Source organism: Marasmius oreades, chromosome 8 (assembly GCF_018924745.1).
Source record: "Marasmius oreades isolate 03SP1 chromosome 8, whole genome shotgun sequence".
In the NCBI taxonomy this organism is placed as follows: Eukaryota; Fungi; Basidiomycota; class Agaricomycetes; order Agaricales; family Marasmiaceae; genus Marasmius; species Marasmius oreades.
Genome location: NC_057330.1, coordinates 3061372 through 3081701, shown reverse-complemented (window position 1 = coordinate 3081701; position 20330 = coordinate 3061372). Strand labels below are relative to the sequence as shown.

The 20330-nt window shown below is 46.9% G+C and overlaps 6 protein-coding genes across 6 annotated transcripts; 2 read left to right on the top strand and 4 right to left on the bottom strand.

The window, feature by feature from the left end:
- Positions 1 to 189: 189 nt before the first annotated feature.
- E1B28_012899 (uncharacterized protein) lies at positions 190 to 2719 on the bottom strand. The gene is made up of 6 exons (XM_043158054.1): positions 2449 to 2719; positions 2307 to 2388; positions 2087 to 2216; positions 1795 to 1901; positions 980 to 1099; positions 190 to 780 (listed from the first exon to the last, which is right to left on the bottom strand). Exons 1-6 carry the CDS (start codon positions 2622 to 2624, stop codon positions 634 to 636), a joined length of 762 nt encoding a protein of 253 aa, XP_043005425.1. The 5' UTR covers positions 2625 to 2719; the 3' UTR covers positions 190 to 633.
- A 3629-nt stretch (positions 2720 to 6348) lies between these two features.
- Positions 6349 to 8497, bottom strand: E1B28_012898 (uncharacterized protein). The gene is made up of 10 exons (XM_043158053.1): positions 8421 to 8497; positions 8069 to 8363; positions 8001 to 8013; positions 7890 to 7944; positions 7626 to 7829; positions 7489 to 7571; positions 7338 to 7427; positions 7214 to 7273; positions 7066 to 7156; positions 6349 to 6990 (listed from the first exon to the last, which is right to left on the bottom strand). The coding sequence occupies exons 2-10, from the start codon at positions 8104 to 8106 to the stop codon at positions 6641 to 6643; spliced, it is 984 nt and encodes a 327-aa protein (XP_043005424.1). The 5' UTR covers positions 8107 to 8363; positions 8421 to 8497; the 3' UTR covers positions 6349 to 6640.
- A 685-nt stretch (positions 8498 to 9182) lies between these two features.
- On the bottom strand, positions 9183 to 10728 carry E1B28_012897 (uncharacterized protein; the record flags this gene model as incomplete). The annotated part of the gene is made up of 8 exons (XM_043158052.1): positions 9183 to 9544; positions 9623 to 9713; positions 9774 to 9833; positions 9901 to 10008; positions 10064 to 10146; positions 10197 to 10445; positions 10514 to 10635; positions 10697 to 10728. 8 exons carry the CDS (start codon positions 10726 to 10728, stop codon positions 9183 to 9185), a joined length of 1107 nt encoding a protein of 368 aa, XP_043005423.1.
- Positions 10729 to 11622: 894 nt separating this feature from the next.
- E1B28_012896 (uncharacterized protein) lies at positions 11623 to 13510 on the bottom strand. The gene is made up of 9 exons (XM_043158051.1): positions 13150 to 13510; positions 13076 to 13088; positions 12969 to 13023; positions 12699 to 12908; positions 12562 to 12644; positions 12402 to 12503; positions 12285 to 12344; positions 12143 to 12233; positions 11623 to 12091 (listed from the first exon to the last, which is right to left on the bottom strand). The coding sequence occupies exons 1-9, from the start codon at positions 13170 to 13172 to the stop codon at positions 11730 to 11732; spliced, it is 999 nt and encodes a 332-aa protein (XP_043005422.1). The 5' UTR covers positions 13173 to 13510; the 3' UTR covers positions 11623 to 11729.
- A 112-nt stretch (positions 13511 to 13622) lies between these two features.
- E1B28_012895 (uncharacterized protein) lies at positions 13623 to 15540 on the top strand. Its single transcript, XM_043158050.1, has 5 exons — positions 13623 to 13815; positions 13878 to 14305; positions 14398 to 14904; positions 14969 to 15209; positions 15281 to 15540. Exons 1-5 carry the CDS (start codon positions 13777 to 13779, stop codon positions 15449 to 15451), a joined length of 1386 nt encoding a protein of 461 aa, XP_043005421.1. The 5' UTR covers positions 13623 to 13776; the 3' UTR covers positions 15452 to 15540.
- Positions 15541 to 17381: 1841 nt separating this feature from the next.
- Positions 17382 to 19238, top strand: E1B28_012894 (uncharacterized protein; the record flags this gene model as incomplete). Its single annotated transcript, XM_043158049.1, has 8 exons — positions 17382 to 17556; positions 17617 to 17652; positions 17705 to 17750; positions 17805 to 17828; positions 17886 to 18455; positions 18515 to 18760; positions 18811 to 18859; positions 18918 to 19238. The coding sequence occupies 8 exons, from the start codon at positions 17382 to 17384 to the stop codon at positions 19236 to 19238; spliced, it is 1467 nt and encodes a 488-aa protein (XP_043005420.1).
- Between the last annotated feature and the right edge of the window lie 1092 nt (positions 19239 to 20330).

The window sequence follows — 20330 nt, the reverse complement described above, 5'->3', positions numbered from 1 at the left end:
AGCGATCAATGTTGACTGCTGTTCGGGGCTTACGGTCCATCACGCATCGCACCATGGCATTGTATTGGATAATTTACTGTAGTAATTAAGTACTACACTCACGCAGCAGTGGCAATCCCATTCTACATATCTCATGACCACCGGAGTAGTACTGCCCCGACCATCGGGGACCCCAAAAGCTCTAGTGTCGGTAAAACTTCGTGCACATGCACTGTGTTTTTGTTTTCCTTAGGCAGGGAAAGTAAGAAAATATAGGGTTTCCATCTACAGTCAAGATACGTACAATACAGTAATGCAGCAGATTTTAAATAAGTAGCTACTAACAATTTTTGCATTCAAAAGAAAACAAAAAAAAAGCGTCAAAAAAGTAACAAAACGGTGAAACGTTATTGCAGTTTGTTCGATTGAGCGTTTGTTGGGGAGGCGGAAAAGAGGTTTGGGAGGAATCTATCAAGGATGCGAGAAGGGGAGAACAGTCCAGCAAGAAAGAGCGGATAGGAGGAACAAGGGAGAAAGTTATTGAACAGGGGAAGGCGGAAGATTAGGACGACCGGACACGATCAAAAGACGAGGGGCGAGAAAGTTTAGCCTTTACAGAGAGCAAGCAAGAGCGAGAAAAACCATCTCTCTCCCTCAATCCCTCTTCAGATTTCTCCTGATATTGAACATCCGCTCTCCCTCCCTCGTCTGTGTCATCTCCTGAACATTAGCAAAGTTTTCCAACCCTTGCGTAGTGCTTCCTTTCGCCAACACGACAAAAATTTCCAACCCATCACCGACCTACACATGGGGCCGAAGATTGGAGTGGGAAAGAGTAGGCGGGTAGAAGAGAAAAACAAAACAAAACGGAGGCAGGCACCATGGAATGACGTCAAGTTGGAATTAAGAATGTAGAAAGTGTGGGTTGTCCAGACGGAAGAGAAACGGAGAAAAACAGTCAGTTCTCATGACCATGACAACGGAAAAAGGATGTACTGACCTCGATGTGTCTCTCCGTTGCGGACGTGAAGGAATCGATCACGAGCGAAAGTACCTCATGGAGAGGCAAGTGAGTTGGGTTTGAAGTTCCAGGTGGTGGTCTCTGATTCTTGAAATAGATCTGGCAAGGGTTACTGTCAGCATTCGATGCTTTGACAACAGGTCACACAACGGAGGAGGAAAAGTAAGTCAAGAATAAACGACAACCAATCCAACACATTCTCTCACTCGCTCGCGCCACTGGATAAAGGAAGAAGCGAAGCGAATTGATCGAGACGGAGCTGAGTCAAATTGTCGGAATAAGAAGGGTAAAGAATCGGAATGAATGCAAAAATGGAACAGCTCGATGAAGGCACCAAAAAGCGCAAAAAGCGCAAAAAGCGAGAGCCAGAGGATCCATATGCCCCACAAGCAATGCATGAGCGTGCGCGCTATGGCATTAGGACGAGAAGGGCCATACACCGAAGCACCGAAAGAAATGCGGGGAAGACATATCTTCGGCGATTCGAGGTTGAAGCCGAGGATAGATCAATGGATCCAGGGCACAAGGGACCAAGCAAGAAGGAAGATCTTCCCTGTTGGAAGCTTCCATCACGTCGGGGGGTGGTTTAAAGGATCATTAATAAGAAAGGGATAGGCGGATGGGCGGAAGGGATCAAGAGAACGCCGATGCCTTCGCTGGGAAGGACATGAATGGTATGGTGTGACTTGGCAAAGACAAATCTTCGGTATTCAGGAAATCACAGGGATGGGGGAGAAGTGCAAGAGAGTCAAGTGAAGAGAGAGAAGAAGAAAAAGGAAGGAGATAGCACATACTTGGTTGTCCAGGAATGGTTGAACAAGTGATTGAGCCGCACCGGCAGCACGACATGATTCACGTTCATATGAGCCCACGGGGTCAAACGAGTACACGGCGCCCGAACCTGTTTGAAGTGATTGTATGAGTCGGCGTTTAGAACGGATAAAATCAACGGTGGATAAAGAGGCGTCACGACAGTGAACAAGTATATGTCATCAATCAAGGCTCGTATGGCATATGAACACAAGTCTTCGGATGAGAAGAAGAATCACGAGACTGAAAGTTTATTAATGTAGAGATCGAACTGACCGTCTTCCTCAATGCCGCCGAGAATGTTGTAGACGTAGTAAGGGAAGAATCTTCGAGAGTACAGCATGGTTTGAATTAGTCGTGCGATGGCTCGCAAAGGCATATCTTTTGCATGAGCATGTCGGTACCACTGTTGAACACCAACGATAGTGTCAAGGGAAGCCCACGGATGGGTATCGTCAGAACCAGGGTCGTACGCTAAAATAGCACTCTAACATACCTCCAGCCTTTGTTTGACCTTCTTCACAAACATACTCCCATCGGCAGCAAATCCGTTCACAGCTAAAACCGCTTTGTCCGTTCTGCAAGATAATCTCGTTAGTCTTCTGTCATTGCGGAACACGACGACGCGCGATACGCACAATCTGAAGACTTTGGGTGCGTATCGCGTCTGGATGTTGTAGCCTTCGCTTTGACGGGTGTCGCCGGCAATAACGCTGAAATTTGCTCCAGCAATGGCCAATATCGTGCCTCCGTTTTCGCTGTAGGGGTTGAACTGTCGTTGTTGAGGTTGACCTATTGAGACCATGTCGGGCATCGTTAAAGTGGTGATCGTTTCGAGACGAGGAAGGCGATGACAAAAAAAATCGGGTTTATCGTCCGCAACGACGATGAGAGATGGGTGGTGAAAGAAAGACAAGCAATGCGATTACGCGTCAATATGTACTTACGCGGCTCCTTGCGTGGGAAACCTTTTAAGAGCCCCTTCCGAAAATTTGCCTCCCGATTTGATCATCATTATTCTCAGATCTGTCTTCCCTCCATCTACAGGATTCATTTCTACCCTCGTTTTCTGGTGCTTTTTCCTTTTCGTTCGAGGAATGGGGATAATAATAAAGCGGTTGGACTTCGTTACATAAATTAAGGGACAAAGAAAGTATTCGGGTATGTTCTTGGGTGCTGCTTATCTGTCTAACTTACTACAGTTGTTCCGAATTCCCTCCGTACTCAGATTACAGGGACCACCACTCGGTTGGAGCGGTGTGAAGTTTTTCCTCGTTGCGATCAGGTCGCTAGGATTTGTTATGTTGATATCTAATTCAGCAATACGGTTCTTTAATGTCGACAGACCCGCTGCTTGCCATATGCAGTAGTGGAAAAGTCTCTCGGGATCAGGTTTAGTGTGTATTTCCGTTCTCATGCGCTCTGCCGCCGCTCATATCGTTTTTGCATAGAGGTCGGCACGCGCGCATCTGTGGGTCCCCTTGGAGGCGCATGAGGAAGGGCACAACTGGCATAAGCACAAGTTCGGTCTCTTTTGCAACGAACGTTTCAGTTGTAGGGATCACCTTGCTTTTTTGCCGTTATTGCGTCACGGTTATATCTGAACCCCAGGATACCACGAACGAGTGACCACGAGTCAGAAATCGCAACGCACCACGGAGAACCGGTGAGAGGCCGCTACCTCTTTTCTCGTTCACCCACTCTCCATTGACCATGGCGGCATTTCCCGTCTTCTCAGAAGGTTGATTGTACTCTCAGGCCGTCGCTAATTCTATCCCTCTCCTCCCACACGTACATGATGCGCTCAGCATCACGATGTTTTTTTGTCAATGACGGAAAAGGCTTCTCACGTCAGTGGCACGACACTCGTCGATTCCTCAGGTTCTGTGGGATCCGGGGGAACTAATGCAGGAAAGCAAGTACTACTGCTTCGCAAGTGCCTGCTTTTCCTTATCGTGCCACCTTCGGTGTCCGTGGCTTTATCTACGACACCAGTTGCTACTCGATTTAGAGAACCTAGCTGACATTGATTACCCAACCGAGCCGTTCGAACGTTCCGTCTCGATTCTATCGTTGAAATGAACACCTTTGGATTCAACAAACGAATCGGTATGTTCTACTTGTTTCAAGGCAAAACGCGAGATTGAATCCTATGACAGATTGTGGCATGGGGATGCGAACGTCTATTTTTCTCTTTGACTCTTGGGAAATTTGCCAGCTCGACAACGCGATTGAACATTTGACGGCCGATGCCACTATTTTCAAGGCAGGATGCACGTCTCCTTCATTGACATCGTGTATACAAGGCTATTCGACCGTGTACAGTGCAATGGGAGGAGCGCCCGCGTATCCACATTCATGCTTTTCTGCGTCATGCTAGTATCAAATAGCATTTATTGGCAACTGGGCCTGACACGTTACAAAACGCAGAGGTGGCCGACCTTCCTGACTCTTCAGCTTTAGTTCGCGCCTTAACTGATTGTCTTGATAGTCGTTTCAACGATCAACGCTGGTCAAGTACCCAATTCCGCCTTGAACGCGAATAATAACGATAATCATTCCTTGACACAAAAGTCACTCTACGACCCTGGTGTTCGACCGACATACGATAAAGGCAGAGATAAGTCCCACGAGGGTCGACTTAGACTTCGTTACTCTTGGGAAGCCAGAAATGCCTCTCAGGGACGGACTGTCGGAGATCTCCTGTTCTTGCTTTTCTCCCGGCAACTTCTGCGTATATCTCCGAAAATAAATATAGCCCTTTTTGCTTTGATCGACAACTTCAACTTCAACTGCGGACGACTCAATATGCGTTTATACATAGCTAACTTTTCTTCCTTCCCCCACTACTCACGTTTCGGCGATATCGAAGCCCTCAAATTTCCCGTGGTCCGTTTTTTCCTATCTCTCGTTTTGTCTGGGCATCCCACGTAATTGCGTACCATACAGGAGTGGGGTCGGACCTCCACAACGAGGCCGTTAAAACTTGCTCCAACAAACTCTGACGCAATACACTTACTAACTAACAACGACTTGTGGCGAATTTTCCGTGAAAGTAACCCTGAAATCGCAAACCACGTTACCACCTCACCGCTTATTCTTGATTCCACTTCCGCGGAGATTTCGCAATGCCTAGAGCCTAGAAGCTAATGAACAGACGATAAGGAACCACTATAGTATCATTTCGAGAATCGAAAACGAGAAACGGCGTTCACCCAATGTAATATGTACATCAAGCCCACATTGTTATTCAGGGACGATCGGAGAGGTGTGTACGTGTATGAATAATGAACATGCCTCAAGATAAACTTAGCCACCACACCCCGAAGATTCTCCATCAACCCCCTTTTGTTAAATATACTGCTGAAGTGATGTTCTAATAGGTCTCGGTACTCTCGTACGGCTGTTAGCTACTTGAACAGCTTCTGAGACAAGTATCACGTTCAGTCTAGAAGCGCCCAAGCTACCTTGAGGATGAGAGCGTACATTCTCCATGCTCCATACCTTATGTAGAGTAGAGCAAATGACAACCTAAACATTCATTATCCGTTACTCATGCTATTAGTCTTTTGAAAGTTCAAATGAGCTGCAGATCACCGTTCCGACTCGGACTCGTAGTCAATAACGCAGCTCGGTATTTCGGCTAGTACGTTCAAGGCCTTGGTGTAAAAGTTATACAGATAAGTACGAGGGTCCTCCGGATTTCCGAGTCTAAGCTACAAGGATCAAGTAGGAGGGACAACCCCCCGATCTCACGCTTTTGTGGGACGCCGGCCTTCGCTACTCATCCAAAGCAGAGATAATGACGGGCGCGACGAAAACCCACGATAACTTTAACTTCGTTATCTAAGTAAAACAGCCCGAACGAAACACACGTTGATCAACTCTCGCTTAGGACTCCGTGGATGTCGATGATTTGAAAGCTATCGTGTCCGGACTCCGAGTCAGGACTGAAAATCTTCAAGTTAACACGAAGATATCAAGCTGGGAGCTTCCAGTGATACTATTTTCCCATTAAAAACAGAGTCGGAAAATTACGTCCGAAGTTGATAAATCATATAATTCCGCTGATTTTGATGAGCACACGAAGTCCAACAGTAGAATGGTCTCGATCGCTCTATCATGAACAGCGAACACGTCGACCGTGGTGTATTTCCTCAGGCTGTTTTCAATTTGCTAACCCGAGTCTGTAATTCAGGTGCGGAGCCTGAGAAGGGTGTCTGCTGTCGACCTGATGAATGAATGAGTTTTATTTCGAGGGCGGGAGGACCGCAAAAGTTCAAGGAACGACCAAAGAACGAACACATGGACGATGCCATTAAGGCGGGATTGCTTGGTTCCTCGGGGACTGGAACACCCAAGGACTCACGCGAAGAGCATCAGGCCAAACATTCCCGAATATAAGGTTTCTAGGGTTTTTCGGTCATCAGCGATTGAACGGGAAATGACAAAGCCTAATTATAGGGCACTGGTATTTATGACAGATTCGAGAACCTGATGATGGTCGTTGTGAAGTCCTTTATGTCTCGGCGGCGTACTGCAGGATTTAGAACATGTATATATATGCGGCTCGTGACGGGGCAAGAAAGAAAGGGAGAAGGTGAAGAATTTTTGTTTACTGATAGAAACATGGTCACGTTGACGAACTTTCTCCTGTTTCGAAACGCGTACGCTTCTATAACTCGGTATCTTTTTCGAGATACCAACAGCAGTCACGTTCGTTGGCGTGGAAAGAAAACTGTTGCATGTAGGACCTCCGGCGGTAGTAGTAGTCCAACTACAGAAAACATGGAAGGTGAACGAGTCGACAAACACGCCTCGGGATTTCGATTAGGCCTCGAATGCGTGCGTATTTTTCGTATCATCCTTCGGAATCGCGCTTCCCTCTCGGAAGGACGTTGGTAGAACCGGGAGCGAGACTTCCACTCGCTGCTGAACGTGGACCTGTACGACGAGCCTTGACTCAGAGACCGCGTGACTTAACTCCGCCTCAAATCTAGCGTCAAAGTCAGAGTATGGCGTCTGAGTATTGTCTCTACTACCCCCAAGCAGAATTCTGGAATTAAGAACGGCGAGGTAACTGTTAGCCTCCACCTTCCCTATCAGCACGATGACAGGGAAATAAAAAACTGCGCTCGGAGATATCAGGAGCAAAACCAGAGCGGATAATGCCATGAATGCTGCAATTGCAAGACTCAAAGTCACCATTAAGGCCAATACCAGATCGTAGGGTCATTGAGAGCAAGGAAGCTTACCAGTCAATGCCCCCGTCGTCACGGTTAACCACAGGATCTTGGTTATGAGCGTCCTAGTGCCTATTTGTACCCTTCCTTTCGATCGTTTAAGCTGAAAAAAAAGCAAGGATGAATTTCCGATTAAACTCGCATAGGGGTATGCACTCACAATCACTCCCATGAAAATCGCGATTGTGGTGTCGCAGAGAGCCGAGCTTGCAGCCCATACCTGCCGCACCAGGAATGACGAAAGATTTGAGAATTATCGAGGATTTACACAACTCCGAACTTACATTCGTGGTGAAATCCTTGGGGAAACTGAATCCTAATTCTATCATCCGTGCGCCTCCGGCGAATGTCGCTGCCGTACTTAGCAGAGATAGCTAAAAGGAGAAACACGTAAGTAACAAGGTCTTCCGAGAGGTGACTTGGAAAACCACCAACTATGATCACCGAAACTGTCATGACCTTCGATCTAGACAAGACCCAAATTCTCCAAGCCGAAAAGCATTGACATAGTAGCCCAACTAAGTATCACACGTCGTAAACCTTCAACAAAGAGAGAATGAGAGTCGGCTCACCGATCCCAGTTTTGACAACAAAAGCCTCGTCCGCCCAATCCAATCGACCATCAAGGATGAAAGTGGCGTTTCCAAAGCCGCTTCCACAAAACAAGTACACCTTCCTCGCTACCCAAACGGTCTGTACTGCCTCCATGATATAGATCCAATAAAATATAACTCTGATCGCGAGCTTGTCTCGGGAAAACGACTTGTGATATAGGACTGCAAGGAACCTTTGATGAGAAATGCGACGCAGTAGTTAATTAGGGACCTGCGTCTCACAGATTTGGACAGTGAGGATGCCAAAGAGGCCCCAGTGGAAGAGCGAGGTGAGGATCTGACGGCCGTATTCGTTCCTTCGTTGATGGCACGCGACACAACTTGATTACTTACCAGTGTTTTGCTCCTGGGAGTAGAGGAGTAGGTCAGCCGAATGCTATAGGCAATGACGATTCACGTACACTACAATAGCTTCATCGAGCGACATCATACTAGACATGGCGTGGTCGGGGAGCGAGCGTTGAAGCAATGATGGGTAAACGTGTTTTGTTGGGGAAGTTTTAAATCCCCAGAGCACATCATTATCATTTTTCTATCAGTGCGATGGCGGGACGAGAGTAAATAACCCCCATCCATCTCCGATTAGATAGATGCATGATCATATACAGCACGAAGAGTGCCTCTTTGATGGCTTCAGAGTCCAGCAGTACACAAATGATCATGATTCATGAGTGGTGCGCTGCGCCTTTACATATACTAATAGATCGAGTGAGTATTTTCCGGGTAGTTTCAATTGTAAATCAATCGGCTTACATGGCATCACCATCAGTCCTGGAGACTAAGTACCATTCGTCACCTATCCGGGATGTGAACGTTGAAAGCACAGCCTATTCTAGTCACGTGGTAAGGAAGTGGTTCCGAACAGTGCTTTCGGACGACGGGCACCGAAATCACCGAACGCAACTTTTTCATTGACAACGTTTTCCAGTCGTATAATTTGACAAGATATATCTTCATTCCTCTCCAACGGAAAAAAAAAGTATGGCATTCGATGGGTGAAATTCGGCACTTCGCTGCAGGCCCAAAACAGGAACTGATTTATATGAATCAACTTTTTCTTTTCGGGTTAAGTATCGTCTCGATCACTGTTCGTTGCCATGGGGTCCTCAGGCTGATTTTGAACTTACTAGCCCAGGTTTGTGATTTGAGTGCAGAGCTTGAGGTGGGTGTTCATGACCAACCTGATGAATTTCAGAATGTTGAAGGACTCAGAATTCTACTTTGAAGGGGACACAAGGAACGGTCAAAAACAAAAAATATGGACGTCGAGATTAAGCCCAGATTGCTTGGGATCTCGGGGGCTCGAACACACAAAGACTCATGACAGAAAGGGAGAAGGGGAAGATTTTTTTGTATACTAATAGAAACATGATCATGGCGAATTTTGAGATGCCGATAACAGTCACGTTCATTGGCATGTTGGCATGGAAAGGAAATTGTTGCAGCAAGAGCCTCCGGCAGTGGGTAGATAATGTGAAAGGCAAACCAGTCGACAAACACGCCTTGGGGTTTCGATCAAGCCTCGAGCGCCTGCGTACTTTTCGTATCATCCTTTGGAATCACGCTTTCCTCTCGGAAGGACGGTGGTCGGACGGGGAGCGAGACTTCCACTCGCTGCTGAACGTGAACCTGCACGGCGGGCCTTGACTCAGACACCGAGTTACCCAAATCCACCTCAAATCCAGCGGATGCTATGGCAAAGGCGGAATATGGCGTATGAGTATCATCTCCACTACTTCCAAGTCGAATTCTGGAGTTAAGAACGGCGAAGTAGCTGTTAGCTTCCACCTTTCCTATCAGCATGACGGCAGGGAGCCATGCTCCAAGGGTTCCGATCGGAGCAACCAGTAAGATCAGAGCGAACAATGCCATTAATGCTGTAAGTGCAAGGTTCAAATTCATCGTCAAAGCCGATACCGGATTGGCATAGGGTAATTGAGAGCAAGAAAACTTACCAGTCAATGCCCCCGTCGTCACGGTTAACCACAGTATCTTAGTTATGAGCGTACTAGTGCCTTGTTGTACCCTTATTTTCGATCTTTTAAGCTGAAAACACAGCCGAGGATTAATTTCCGATTAAACAATCACATAGGGGTATGCACTTACGATCAATCCCATGAAAATCGCGATTGTGGTGTCGCAGAGAGCCGAACTTGCAGCCCATACCTGCCGCGCAAGGAAAGAAGAAAGATTTGAGAATTATCGAGGATTTACACAACAACTCTGAACTTACAATCGTGGTAATGTTCCTGGTCAGAAATGTATCCGAATTGTCTAAAAGTAGAGCTGCTATGATATATGCGCCTCCGGCGAATGTCGCTGCCGTGCTTAGCAGAGATAGCTAAAGGAGAAATAAATAATGAATGTTCCAAGAGGTGCCTCAAAAAACCACCAACGATGACTACTGAAATCGTCATGACCTTTGATCTGGATAAGATCCATATTCTCCAAGCTGAAAAGCATTGGCATAATAGCCCAACTGTCGAACATCATAAACACGGAGCAAGGAGAGAATGAGAACCGGCTCACCAATTCCTGTTTTGACAATGAAAGCCTCGTCTCCCCAGTCCAATCGAAGCAGGTTATCCAATCGAAGCAGGTTATCCAATCGAAGCAGGTTATCCAATCGGAGGGAAACATCGTTCCCGCTTTCGCTTCCACAAAACAAGTACACTTTCCTGGACACCCAAGCTGTCTGCAATGTTTCCAAGATATAGATCGAATAGAAGATAACTTTGATCGCGAGCTTGTCTCGGGAAAACGACTTGTGATATAGGACTGAAAGGAAAGGGAGCCTTTGATGAGAAATACTAGGCAGTAGTTGATAAGGGACCTGCATCTCACACATTTGTACGGTGAGGATGCCAAAGAGGCCCCAGTGGAAGAGCGAGGTGAGAATCTTGCAGTTGTATTTGTTACTTCGTTGATGGCGGGTGACACAACTTTATTACTTACCAATGTCTCGCTCCTAGGAGTAGAGATAGAGAAATAGGTCAGCGGGATGCCATAGGCAGAGACGATTCACGTACATTTTGACAAAAGCTTCATTGAGCGTAACCATGGCGTGGTCTGGGAGTGAAAATTGATGGGTAAATGTGTCTTGTTGTGAACATTTTGAATCCCAGAGTGCTTCTTCTGTTGGCAGTGCGATGGTTTCGCCACGGGAAGAGAATACATAAACCCTGCATCCATATCTGATGAGATGGATGCAAGATATACAGCCCGAAGAGCGTCGCTTTGATGACATCAAGTCTGTTTTCCACCTGAGCTTGAACTCCCAGCCCTAAGTAGTAACAACAATCCGTTCATTGGAGATCTTCCTCTATAGTAATAGATCGAGCCATTTGTCGGCATCAGCCGCGGATACTGTTCTATCCAAGTCCTGTTCGTCGCCTATTCAGGATGGCCCACGATCCAAGAATACCTGATGCTGATGTTGACGTTGAATGCGGGTCGTGTTTGAACGTTGGAACGCTGCCTATTCTAGCCGTTATTTCAAACTCAGTTGTGGCGCGGCATGATGGAGATCCCCTCCCGGACCGCCCGTTCCACACTGTGCTTCTCGGACGACGGGCATTGAAACCAAACGCACGCCTTGCGACAGTCATTTGATATCTTACCAGGTTCATGAATATTAATGATGTCACTTCACCGGTCACCTCGATTCATTGTTCAAAGATCTGCCAAGCTCCCGAGCCTCCGAGTCGAGTAAGTAGTGCTTGACCACTGTAATAATCATAAGGACCTAGTATTTACGAAAGATTCAAGAACTTCTCGGTAGCGCAGTACTACATAATTGAGATATCGATACTATGCGGCTTGTGATGGGCGAGACGGAAAGGAAGATGGTAAAGAATTTTTGTACATGGATAGAAACATGGTCCGAACGACGAGCTTTGTCCTGTTTCAAACTGGATATCTTTGTGAATACCAATTAATTATTTATTCACTTTGGTGCGGAAAGAACACTGTTGCACGTAGAACCTCCAGTAGTAGAGGTCCAACGCCAGACAACAAGGAAGGCGAGCAAGTTGATGAACACGCCCTGAGTCGGGCTTTTGATCAAGCCTCGAGCGCCTGCGTATTTGTATCATCCTTCGGGAACGTACTTCCTTCCCGGAACTTGGACGTTGTAAAGACCGGAAGTGGCAGTTCCACTTGCCGCTGAACGTGTACTTGTATGGAGCGCCGTGACAAAGAGACTGAGTTACACTCCGGCTCAAATCCAGCGGATGCTACAGCAAAGGCGGAGTATGGCGTATGAGTATCGTCTCTACTGCTCCCAGGCCGAACCCTGGAATTTAGAACAGCGAGGTAGCTAACAGCCTCCACTTTTCCTATCAGAATGATGATCATATACAGGTATAGGGCGCCGAGCGCCGGGAAAACCACGAAAAAAACCAAAGCGCATGCTGCCATAAGCGCTGCAAGGAGGCCACATTCAGGTCAGATGGCACTTGAACATGGAAACTTACTGGTTAATGCTCCCGTCGTCACGATTAACCACAGTATCTTGGTTATGAGCGTCCTAGTGCCCTGTTGTACCCTTATTTTCGATCGTTTAAGCTGAAAACAAAACTGAGGATTGTTTTTCGATACGTAGGGGTATGCACTTACGATCACTCCCATGAAAATCGTGATTGTGGTGTCGCAGAGAGCCGAGCTTGCGGCCCATAACTGCCATGCATGAAGATTCGAGAACTAATGAGGATTCAAAAACGACTCTGAGCTTACAATCGTGTTGACGTCCCTGACCAGGAATGAATTGGAATTGAATATGTCCCCTAGTAGACGTGCGCCTCCGGCGAATGTCGCTGCTGTGCTTAGCAGAGATAGCTAAAGGAGCGACAAATAAGTAGCGAATGTTCCAAGAGGTGTCTTGAGAATGACCAACTATGAGGACTGAAACTGTCATGACCTTCGACCTGGACAGGACCCATATTCTCCAAGCTGAAAAGCATTGACATAGTAGCCCAACTACCGAACTTCATAAACATTCAACAGGGAGAGAAAATGAAAGTTTCAGCTCACCAAGTCCAGTTGTGACAACAAAAGCCTCGTTCCCCCAGTCCACTGTACCAACCCTGATGACAAGAGAAAGCCAGTTCCCAAAGCCACTTCCACAAACTAAGTACAGTTTCCTAGCCACCCAAGCCGTTTGAAATGCCTCCATGATATAGATTGAATAGGAGATAGCTCTGATCGCGAGCTTGTCTCGGGAAAATGATTTGTGATATAGGACTGCAAGGGACATTTGATGAGAAATGGTACACAGTAGTTGATGAGAGACCTGCGTCTCACAAATTTGGACGGTGAGGATACCAAACAGCGCCCAGTGAACGAGCGAGGTAAAAATCTTGCAATTATATCGAGTCGGGACTCCTCGATAGTATCGAGAGACAACTTACCAATATCCCGAGCCTAGGAGTAGATATAGAGAAGTGGATCAGCCGAGTGTCGTAGACAAAGACGATTCGCGTACACAGAAAGCGTATTGAAGCCCATGGCGTCGTGAGGAAGGCGAGTGGGAAGGGAATGATGGGTAAACGCGTTTTGTTGCGGATGTTTTGACTCCCAAAGTACATCATTTTTCTATCAGTGCGGTGGTTTCATCAACCGGCAGTACATAATCCCCATCCATCTCGGATGAGATGGAGGCATGATGCAGATGCATGAGCTATAGCACGAGAAGCGCCGTACAGCAATTCGTGGTCATCGGAGCTCGCGCCTCTATAATATAATGGATCGAGTCAGTATTACGCACCATCTAGTAGGACACTTTTCTATCTGAGTTGTGTTCGTCGCCTGTTAGAATCGCCCGCGATACGTGAGATTGACCTGGTGTTGAGCGTAAGTAACGTGGCTAGCCTCGTGGCCAGATTTCAAACTCAGATGCTCGGCCTCCGGCGGCTCCGTTCCGAACAGTGCTTTCTCGGACAATGGGTAATGCTGCCTTCGGTCTTCGACTCTTTCATCGAGTCATTGACAACGTTTTCCGGTCGTTTATCTGACATGATATACCTTCATTTATTTCTACCGGTCACTTCGATACATTGTTGAAGGATCTGCCAAGCTCTCGAGCCTCGGTCAAGTAGTGCTTGACCAACTTATGATAACGATGCAGAAAGAGGAATGGGAGGTTATAGAAGTACGCTATTGAATTTTATCTTTCTTTCATCGTTGTAGTGACAAATAGTTTACGGCTCATAGTCCATCTACCCTGATTATATCTCGCAAAGCCTCGACGAAAGTGGCTCATTCAAACTCGAATTACCTGTGGAATTCCCGGAAGCTAGAACGGTTCACATTTTAAACGATTCCATGACAGAAGAAGGAGTCACCGATAATAAAGGAACAAATAGAGAGGAGGCGGTCTCGCTATCTCTATCCACGCTACCACCACTGTTATTACACATTGTGTTACCTCCGACATATCCTATCCGAGAGGCACCGTCTTTACTGTCTATCAGGGCGACACACCTATGGCTGCAGGGGGGTCATTATGCGCAGTTACAGAAGCAGATGATGGATATGTGGTCGGAGGAAGAGGGTCAAGGAGTCTTATACGCCTGGATTCAGTATCTTCATAGTGGAGAGTTCCTCGAAGATGTGGGCATGATCAATGAAGATTCGATACGGTACGTGCATAGCCCGTACGCCACCCATCTCCATCTACCCTTTACATCCAATCTTTCCTTCGCCAAACTGATCGCATCTTTTCGAACCGTAGTATCCATCACCCCTCACCACGAAACCTGGCATCTCTCCTGGAAGATCACCAAGCCCGATCTACATCCAACACCTTCAATCAAACATCCTATCCATGCTCTATCTGCCTCGAAAACTTCAAAGGTTCCAAATGCCTCCAGCTCGCCTGCGGCCACATCTTCTGCCGAAAATGTCTACAAGACTTTTGGGGTCTCTGTATCCGAGAAGGCGACATCGAGCGTGTCCGATGTCCAGATCCAGAATGCGTCAAACACGGTCAAGACGCAACTGAAGAAGAAGTTGCCAGAGTCGTCAGCGGTGGAGAGGAAGAACTCGAACGATGGAGGTGGTTGAAAGAAAAAGCTGCGGTGGAGAAAGATCCGACGATGATACATTGTCCGATGTCGTTCTGTCAAAAACCCGTACGGAAGCCTAGAGTTGTCGAGGGTCAAGAAGATTCTGGGTGGGATAGACTCCGAACGTGTACGGAGTGTTCCTATTCATTTTGTGCGTTTTGTAAAAGAACTTGGTGTGTGGAATATTTCGTGTCTCCGTAGGATCCTTTCTGACTAGTTTCTCTATATTCTCTTTAGGCACGGTCCGATTTCTGCCTGCCCTATAGTCGCCTCTGAAACCCTGGTCCTCGAGTACCTTGCTTCACCAGAAAATTCCCTGACACGTACGACAATGGAACGTCGGTATGGGAAGAAAAATATCGTCCGGTTGGTTGACAATTATCACGACGAACAGGCGAACAAGAAGTGGCTGGAGTCTTCGACGACTGCTTGTGCTGGATGCGGTGTTAAGGTGGAGAAGAGCCTCGGGTGTAATCATGTGGGTTCCCTCTATCTTTACCTCGGTCGCTAATGTTCATCGTTACGTTTGTCCACTTTCTCTTACTCTAGATGACCTGCACCAAATGCAAAGTCCACTTTTGTTACAAGTGCGGACAAAAACTTGATCCTACCAATCCGTATAAGCACTTCAGTACACAGGGACAGCCGTGCTATAACCAGCTATTTGATGTCAACAGCGAAGTTGATATGGATGACTGGGAGTTTGAGGCATTTGGATGAACTTTATAATTTTTTTTTCACAGCCCAGGGTATATTTATTGATTGCTGTACATCGGATCAACACTTATGAAATTCATATTCAGCCTTCCGAGATCAGAAAACTAGGTCAGATGCGCGGGAAGTGAACTAGTCCGTCGAGGGCGTTGGAAGCTTTTCGAGTCGGCGTCCTCAGGGAACGCCTTTCGCAAACTTGCCTACTAGTTCCCCATGCGCCAGTGGTGATCCTTGAAAGTTATCCATCTTGTACCGGCCTCTTATATGTTGTTTTCATTCGCAACCAGCGATCACTTGATTGAAAACATCCTTGGTGATGTCCCATCGTTTCTGTGCGTTGCGTTAAGCTGTATGGTGACCCTTATTCCCTAATCCGTTTCCTTAGACCAAAGCGTTTCCTCGAGACAAATCCACGGCTAAAGTCACGGTGATCAGGACTGGGAAGATATGTGATTCGTGTGGAAATTATATGTTCTTTACTATCGAGTCGTCGATCGGGATGACGCTGTTTTCCAAAATGGACTTGGTCAGTTGGGTTTACTTCATGGATTTTTTCCCTGTTCTGACGACAAGTGATTTAGACTCCAGAGTCCAGTCGTATTCGGTCAATGACGACTCAATGTTGGAGGTTTTGATTCTTCTCTGGATCCGACTTGACAATGGCGGTTTCGGTGGTTATGGTTGGTGATTGGGATTTTTCAGTCGCACTACGTCTTTACTTAGCGTCCTTATGCTCCTTTGTCTGGCCATACCGAGGCCATACTCAGTGCTATAGCAGCATACGTTGAAGGCGCAAAGACGTTCTATCCTCAGCTAGCATATGTAAGTTCTGAGTAGCTGTTTACTACATTCCGAGAGTAAAGTACTTATCTTTCTTCCTCTGTGCCTGCTTGTGACGCCGAAAAAGCCGAGTACATTTTCATAGACTCTCCAAATGTTTTGTTTTACATCCCGGCAATAAAAAGAGGCCATCGGTCGGAGCTGTTTGCGGAAGATGAAGAAGCGTTCCTTTTAAGTATCTGCATGCAATTTGTGTCGCAAAGTTACCATATAAGGGGTGTCGGCTTAGAATACCTTTTTGAAGGCAATTTGGAGACAAAAGGATGCCGAGAAGCCCATCTCGGAAGATTGTAAGGCAATAAATAAGAAAATGTTCCCAGAACTGCCTTTTATGGATTTTTGTCAAATTCGCGACAAATTATTGACTGGTCCTCGGTTCCGTCATTTACCACGTGCTCAACAAACCTCTTACTCCCATCGACGGAAGCCAGCCCAGTTCTTGCTTGCGGTCTCCAGACGGTCGGATGGAGCGAAAGGATTTTTAGGGCTCAGTGTGAGAGCGTTTCTCAAGGTAAGCTCAGGTGTATATTCCTTATTCCAGGCGTCATGATGAACCTCCCAGCAGAACGCGACGAGGACTCAGTACTGTATTAACCCACCTAGTAACAGCATCACATTTGTGGAAGACACGACGCGAAGAACGTGAGGAAGATCACAATTTCATTGCGCGGAAGTAACCGACACCGACATCTCAATCCCAAAGAACGACGACTGCTGCATTCAAGTTTGTTTTGCGCGATAAAGATGCGACGGCCCTCTCTAACGAAAAAATTGTATCACTTTACCCATTCAAAGCCATTTTAGTTTTCGTAAGCCTTGATTCCACTCTCAGTGGTATGGAATACATTGATACTGATGTTTCCGCGACCAGAATAAATTACGAAGTTGACTGATGTAAACTCAATGTTACGCTTCAGTGCAACTCATCCGAGAAGCATCCAGCCTTCATTGGCGTCATATTCAACTCGCAGCACCAGACATATTGTAGGCTTCTGATGGGACGGACATCCAACAATGATCCCCGCGCAGCTATTTCTGCTTCTATACGGATCTTGGCCTCCCGCCCAGTTCCCGTCTTTCTCTCTCCTCCATCATCATGTCGGTCGTTCAGCCAACTGAGACGACGCTGGTGGAGGAAACTCGCACAGAACACCAGAACACGAGGGACTTCGGTTTCATACCCATCCCAAAGCGATTGCGATATGACCCTAAACGACCATTTCATTTTGGGATCGCGTTACAGGTGGTATTTGGGTTCACCAGTACCTTTAGTGCGTTCATTGTCTCTCTTTGTGGATTAGTTGAACTGAATCCTTTCTCTTTTTTGAAAGTTGTCGCCAATTTGTATTACTGTCAGCCGATTCTCAGTACGCTTGAACAGCTTGTAGAATGTTGCTCTGTTCTAACGGGGCGATGCAGTTGACCTTGCCCAGTCTTTCGAGGTGTCATACTCAAGAATCTCAGAGTGCGTTGGACTAGCTCTCTGTTTTCTTTTCTTTTCGTTCATCTTCCGCGATAGGATTCCTATTCTCGTTCAAGCAGGGCAAGTCCAATTCTCGATACTCAAAGTTTTCTGATTACTAACGAAAGCCTCGAACAGTTACGCTACGGGGCTTCTTTTTATTTCTCCTCTCGGTGACCTCGTACGGCGACGGCAGCTGATTCTAATCTTGGTCATTTTATCAACCAGCCTCACCATTGGTCTTGCTGTGACCACTCAGGTCGAAGTATTCATCGCGCTATCGTTCCTTATCGGTGTGGCCAGTGTTGTATCCCCACTCCTCATAACACTAGCGGCCGATCTAGCCCTACCCGAAAAACGAGCTTCCGCGATCTCCATCGTCTTCGCTGGACTACTTCTAGGTGTACTCATCGCCCGCGTCATGTCCGGGATCATCGCTCAATACGTGACATGGCGGGTAGTCTACTATTTCGCGATTGCCGTCCAAACCCTTGTACTTTTCGGCACCTATCTCCTCCTTCCAGACTTTCCGGCAAAGAACAAACACCTCACGTATTGGGAAATTCTATTTTCGATGGCCAAATATCTCGTCACGGAGCCGATACTGGTTCAAGCCGTCCTCATCAATTTCGCTTCTTATGGATTGCTTTCCAGTTTCTGGGTCACTTTGACTTTTCTTCTAGGAGGGGATCCGTACAACTATTCGACGCGAGTTGTCTTTCGTATTCGATGTTCTCTTTTCATTGATCTGATATCGAACTATGCAGTCTTGGTATCGGCCTTTTCGGTTTGATAGGGATATGCGGTGTCGCGATGGGTCCTATAATCGGCCGACTGATTGATAAGCTGGTTCCATGGTACTCCACTCTCGTCGGGACCATCGGTGTCTTCGTCTTCGCAGCTGTCCAGCTCATCGGTGGAGGGATACACATATCTGCAGTGATCCTTGCCATTATTGGTATCGACTTGTTCCGGCAAACTGTCTCGACTTCCTTGTCGACGAATCTTTTCAGGTGAAAGTGACTTTCCTTGCGTACGAACTTTACTCACACACCATCATCAGTATTGCGCCGGAAGCCCGGTCGCGATTGAATGCAGTGAACATTGTCGGTGTACGCGGGTTCCATGTACCTCTTCTTTTGTTTTATACTAACTCGACGCATATGCCAGCTTTTCTCTGGGCAAGTGATGGGATCCTCCGTCGGAACAAAAGTCTTCCTTGAACATGGCTGGAGAGCTGGCGCTGGGCTGCAGCTTGCTTTGGCAGGATGTGCATTATTTGTGTTGTTACTGAGAGGGCCCCATTGCCGGCGACATACTTGGTTCGGGTATGAAGGCGGTTTGGAGTTTAGGAAGGGGGTTGTGGATTCCAGAGGGGACGCTGAAGCAGGAGACTCATCAGGCACGACAAATCTGAAGAATGCTGATGAAGACGGGCTGCAACAGAAGGACGTCGAAGTTCAGGATCGTCTCACAGCGGAAAAGGTATAGAACAAACTAGGCCATAGACCAGCGATAGACCTAGATATTTTATTCGTGCGTACCGTCGTACTTCACCTTCAAGACATTATTGACTCAGGTACAGATTCAGGGTATAGAATAGGTAACAATGTGATTCCGGTATTACAGACGGGAACCATGGCGGTGATTAGGAACACTCCCGCTCTGCCCTCAGTCCTTGGTCATAAAGCTTTGAACTTACCTACTCGCTCATTACAGGTTTTTGTGACAGTATCTCGTCGATACGTGCCATTTCACAATCATAAGTTTTTGACAATACGTGCCAAGTTCTAGATAAATATTCACGGAGGAACCTCGCATGTACTCAGTTTCGGGACTTGTCTAGGAGTCAGAAACTGGTCGCATTACCGCAAAAGCCAGTGGGGATGGGCTATTAACCCGTTATTCGGCTCGCGAGCATATGTACTCAAAATTGAAGGTACTGAGGACAACACCATTGTGATGTACTACCTCGTTGGTCTGTCAGCTATATTTGTATACATACCCTGTTGCGACTTATCGGTGTTTTTTCTTCCAGGGCGAGTCTCAGTTCGGTAAAAATGTTTGGCTCGCACGAATACATCGGCAATCAATTCATCAGTTCTCAGCTTCGACGGTGGCGAGTTCTCCAACAACGGATGCTATTTATTTCTATGTATTCACCGGCAACAAGTGGCGCCCTCCGTAGTACCATAAGTAACAGTCCAACGAATTGAAAAGTGAGTCTACTATTGCTGAGAACTTGTATGGCATAAGTTTTGAGACTATTATGGCTGGGCTCACTTATAGCTACGGGTTTCAGGGCCATCTCGCGCTGGGATGCTTTCCTGGACCTGCAACGTCGTGGAAAACAAAGACAAGTTTGGACTGAACATAGCAGCATACTAGCACCATGCGCTATATTAACATTTCGCTCTGATGGCTGCTGATGGAGCTATCTTTCCGCCCGTGACAAGTTCCTTACGTTTACTGTGGCCTTATAATTAAGAAGCTCTCCCAATACTTTTTGTCGGTTCCCCCCCACTGTCACACCCTCCGCTTTCAACTTCAGCCATGGCGCCCACGATTGATATTTCCCTCAAG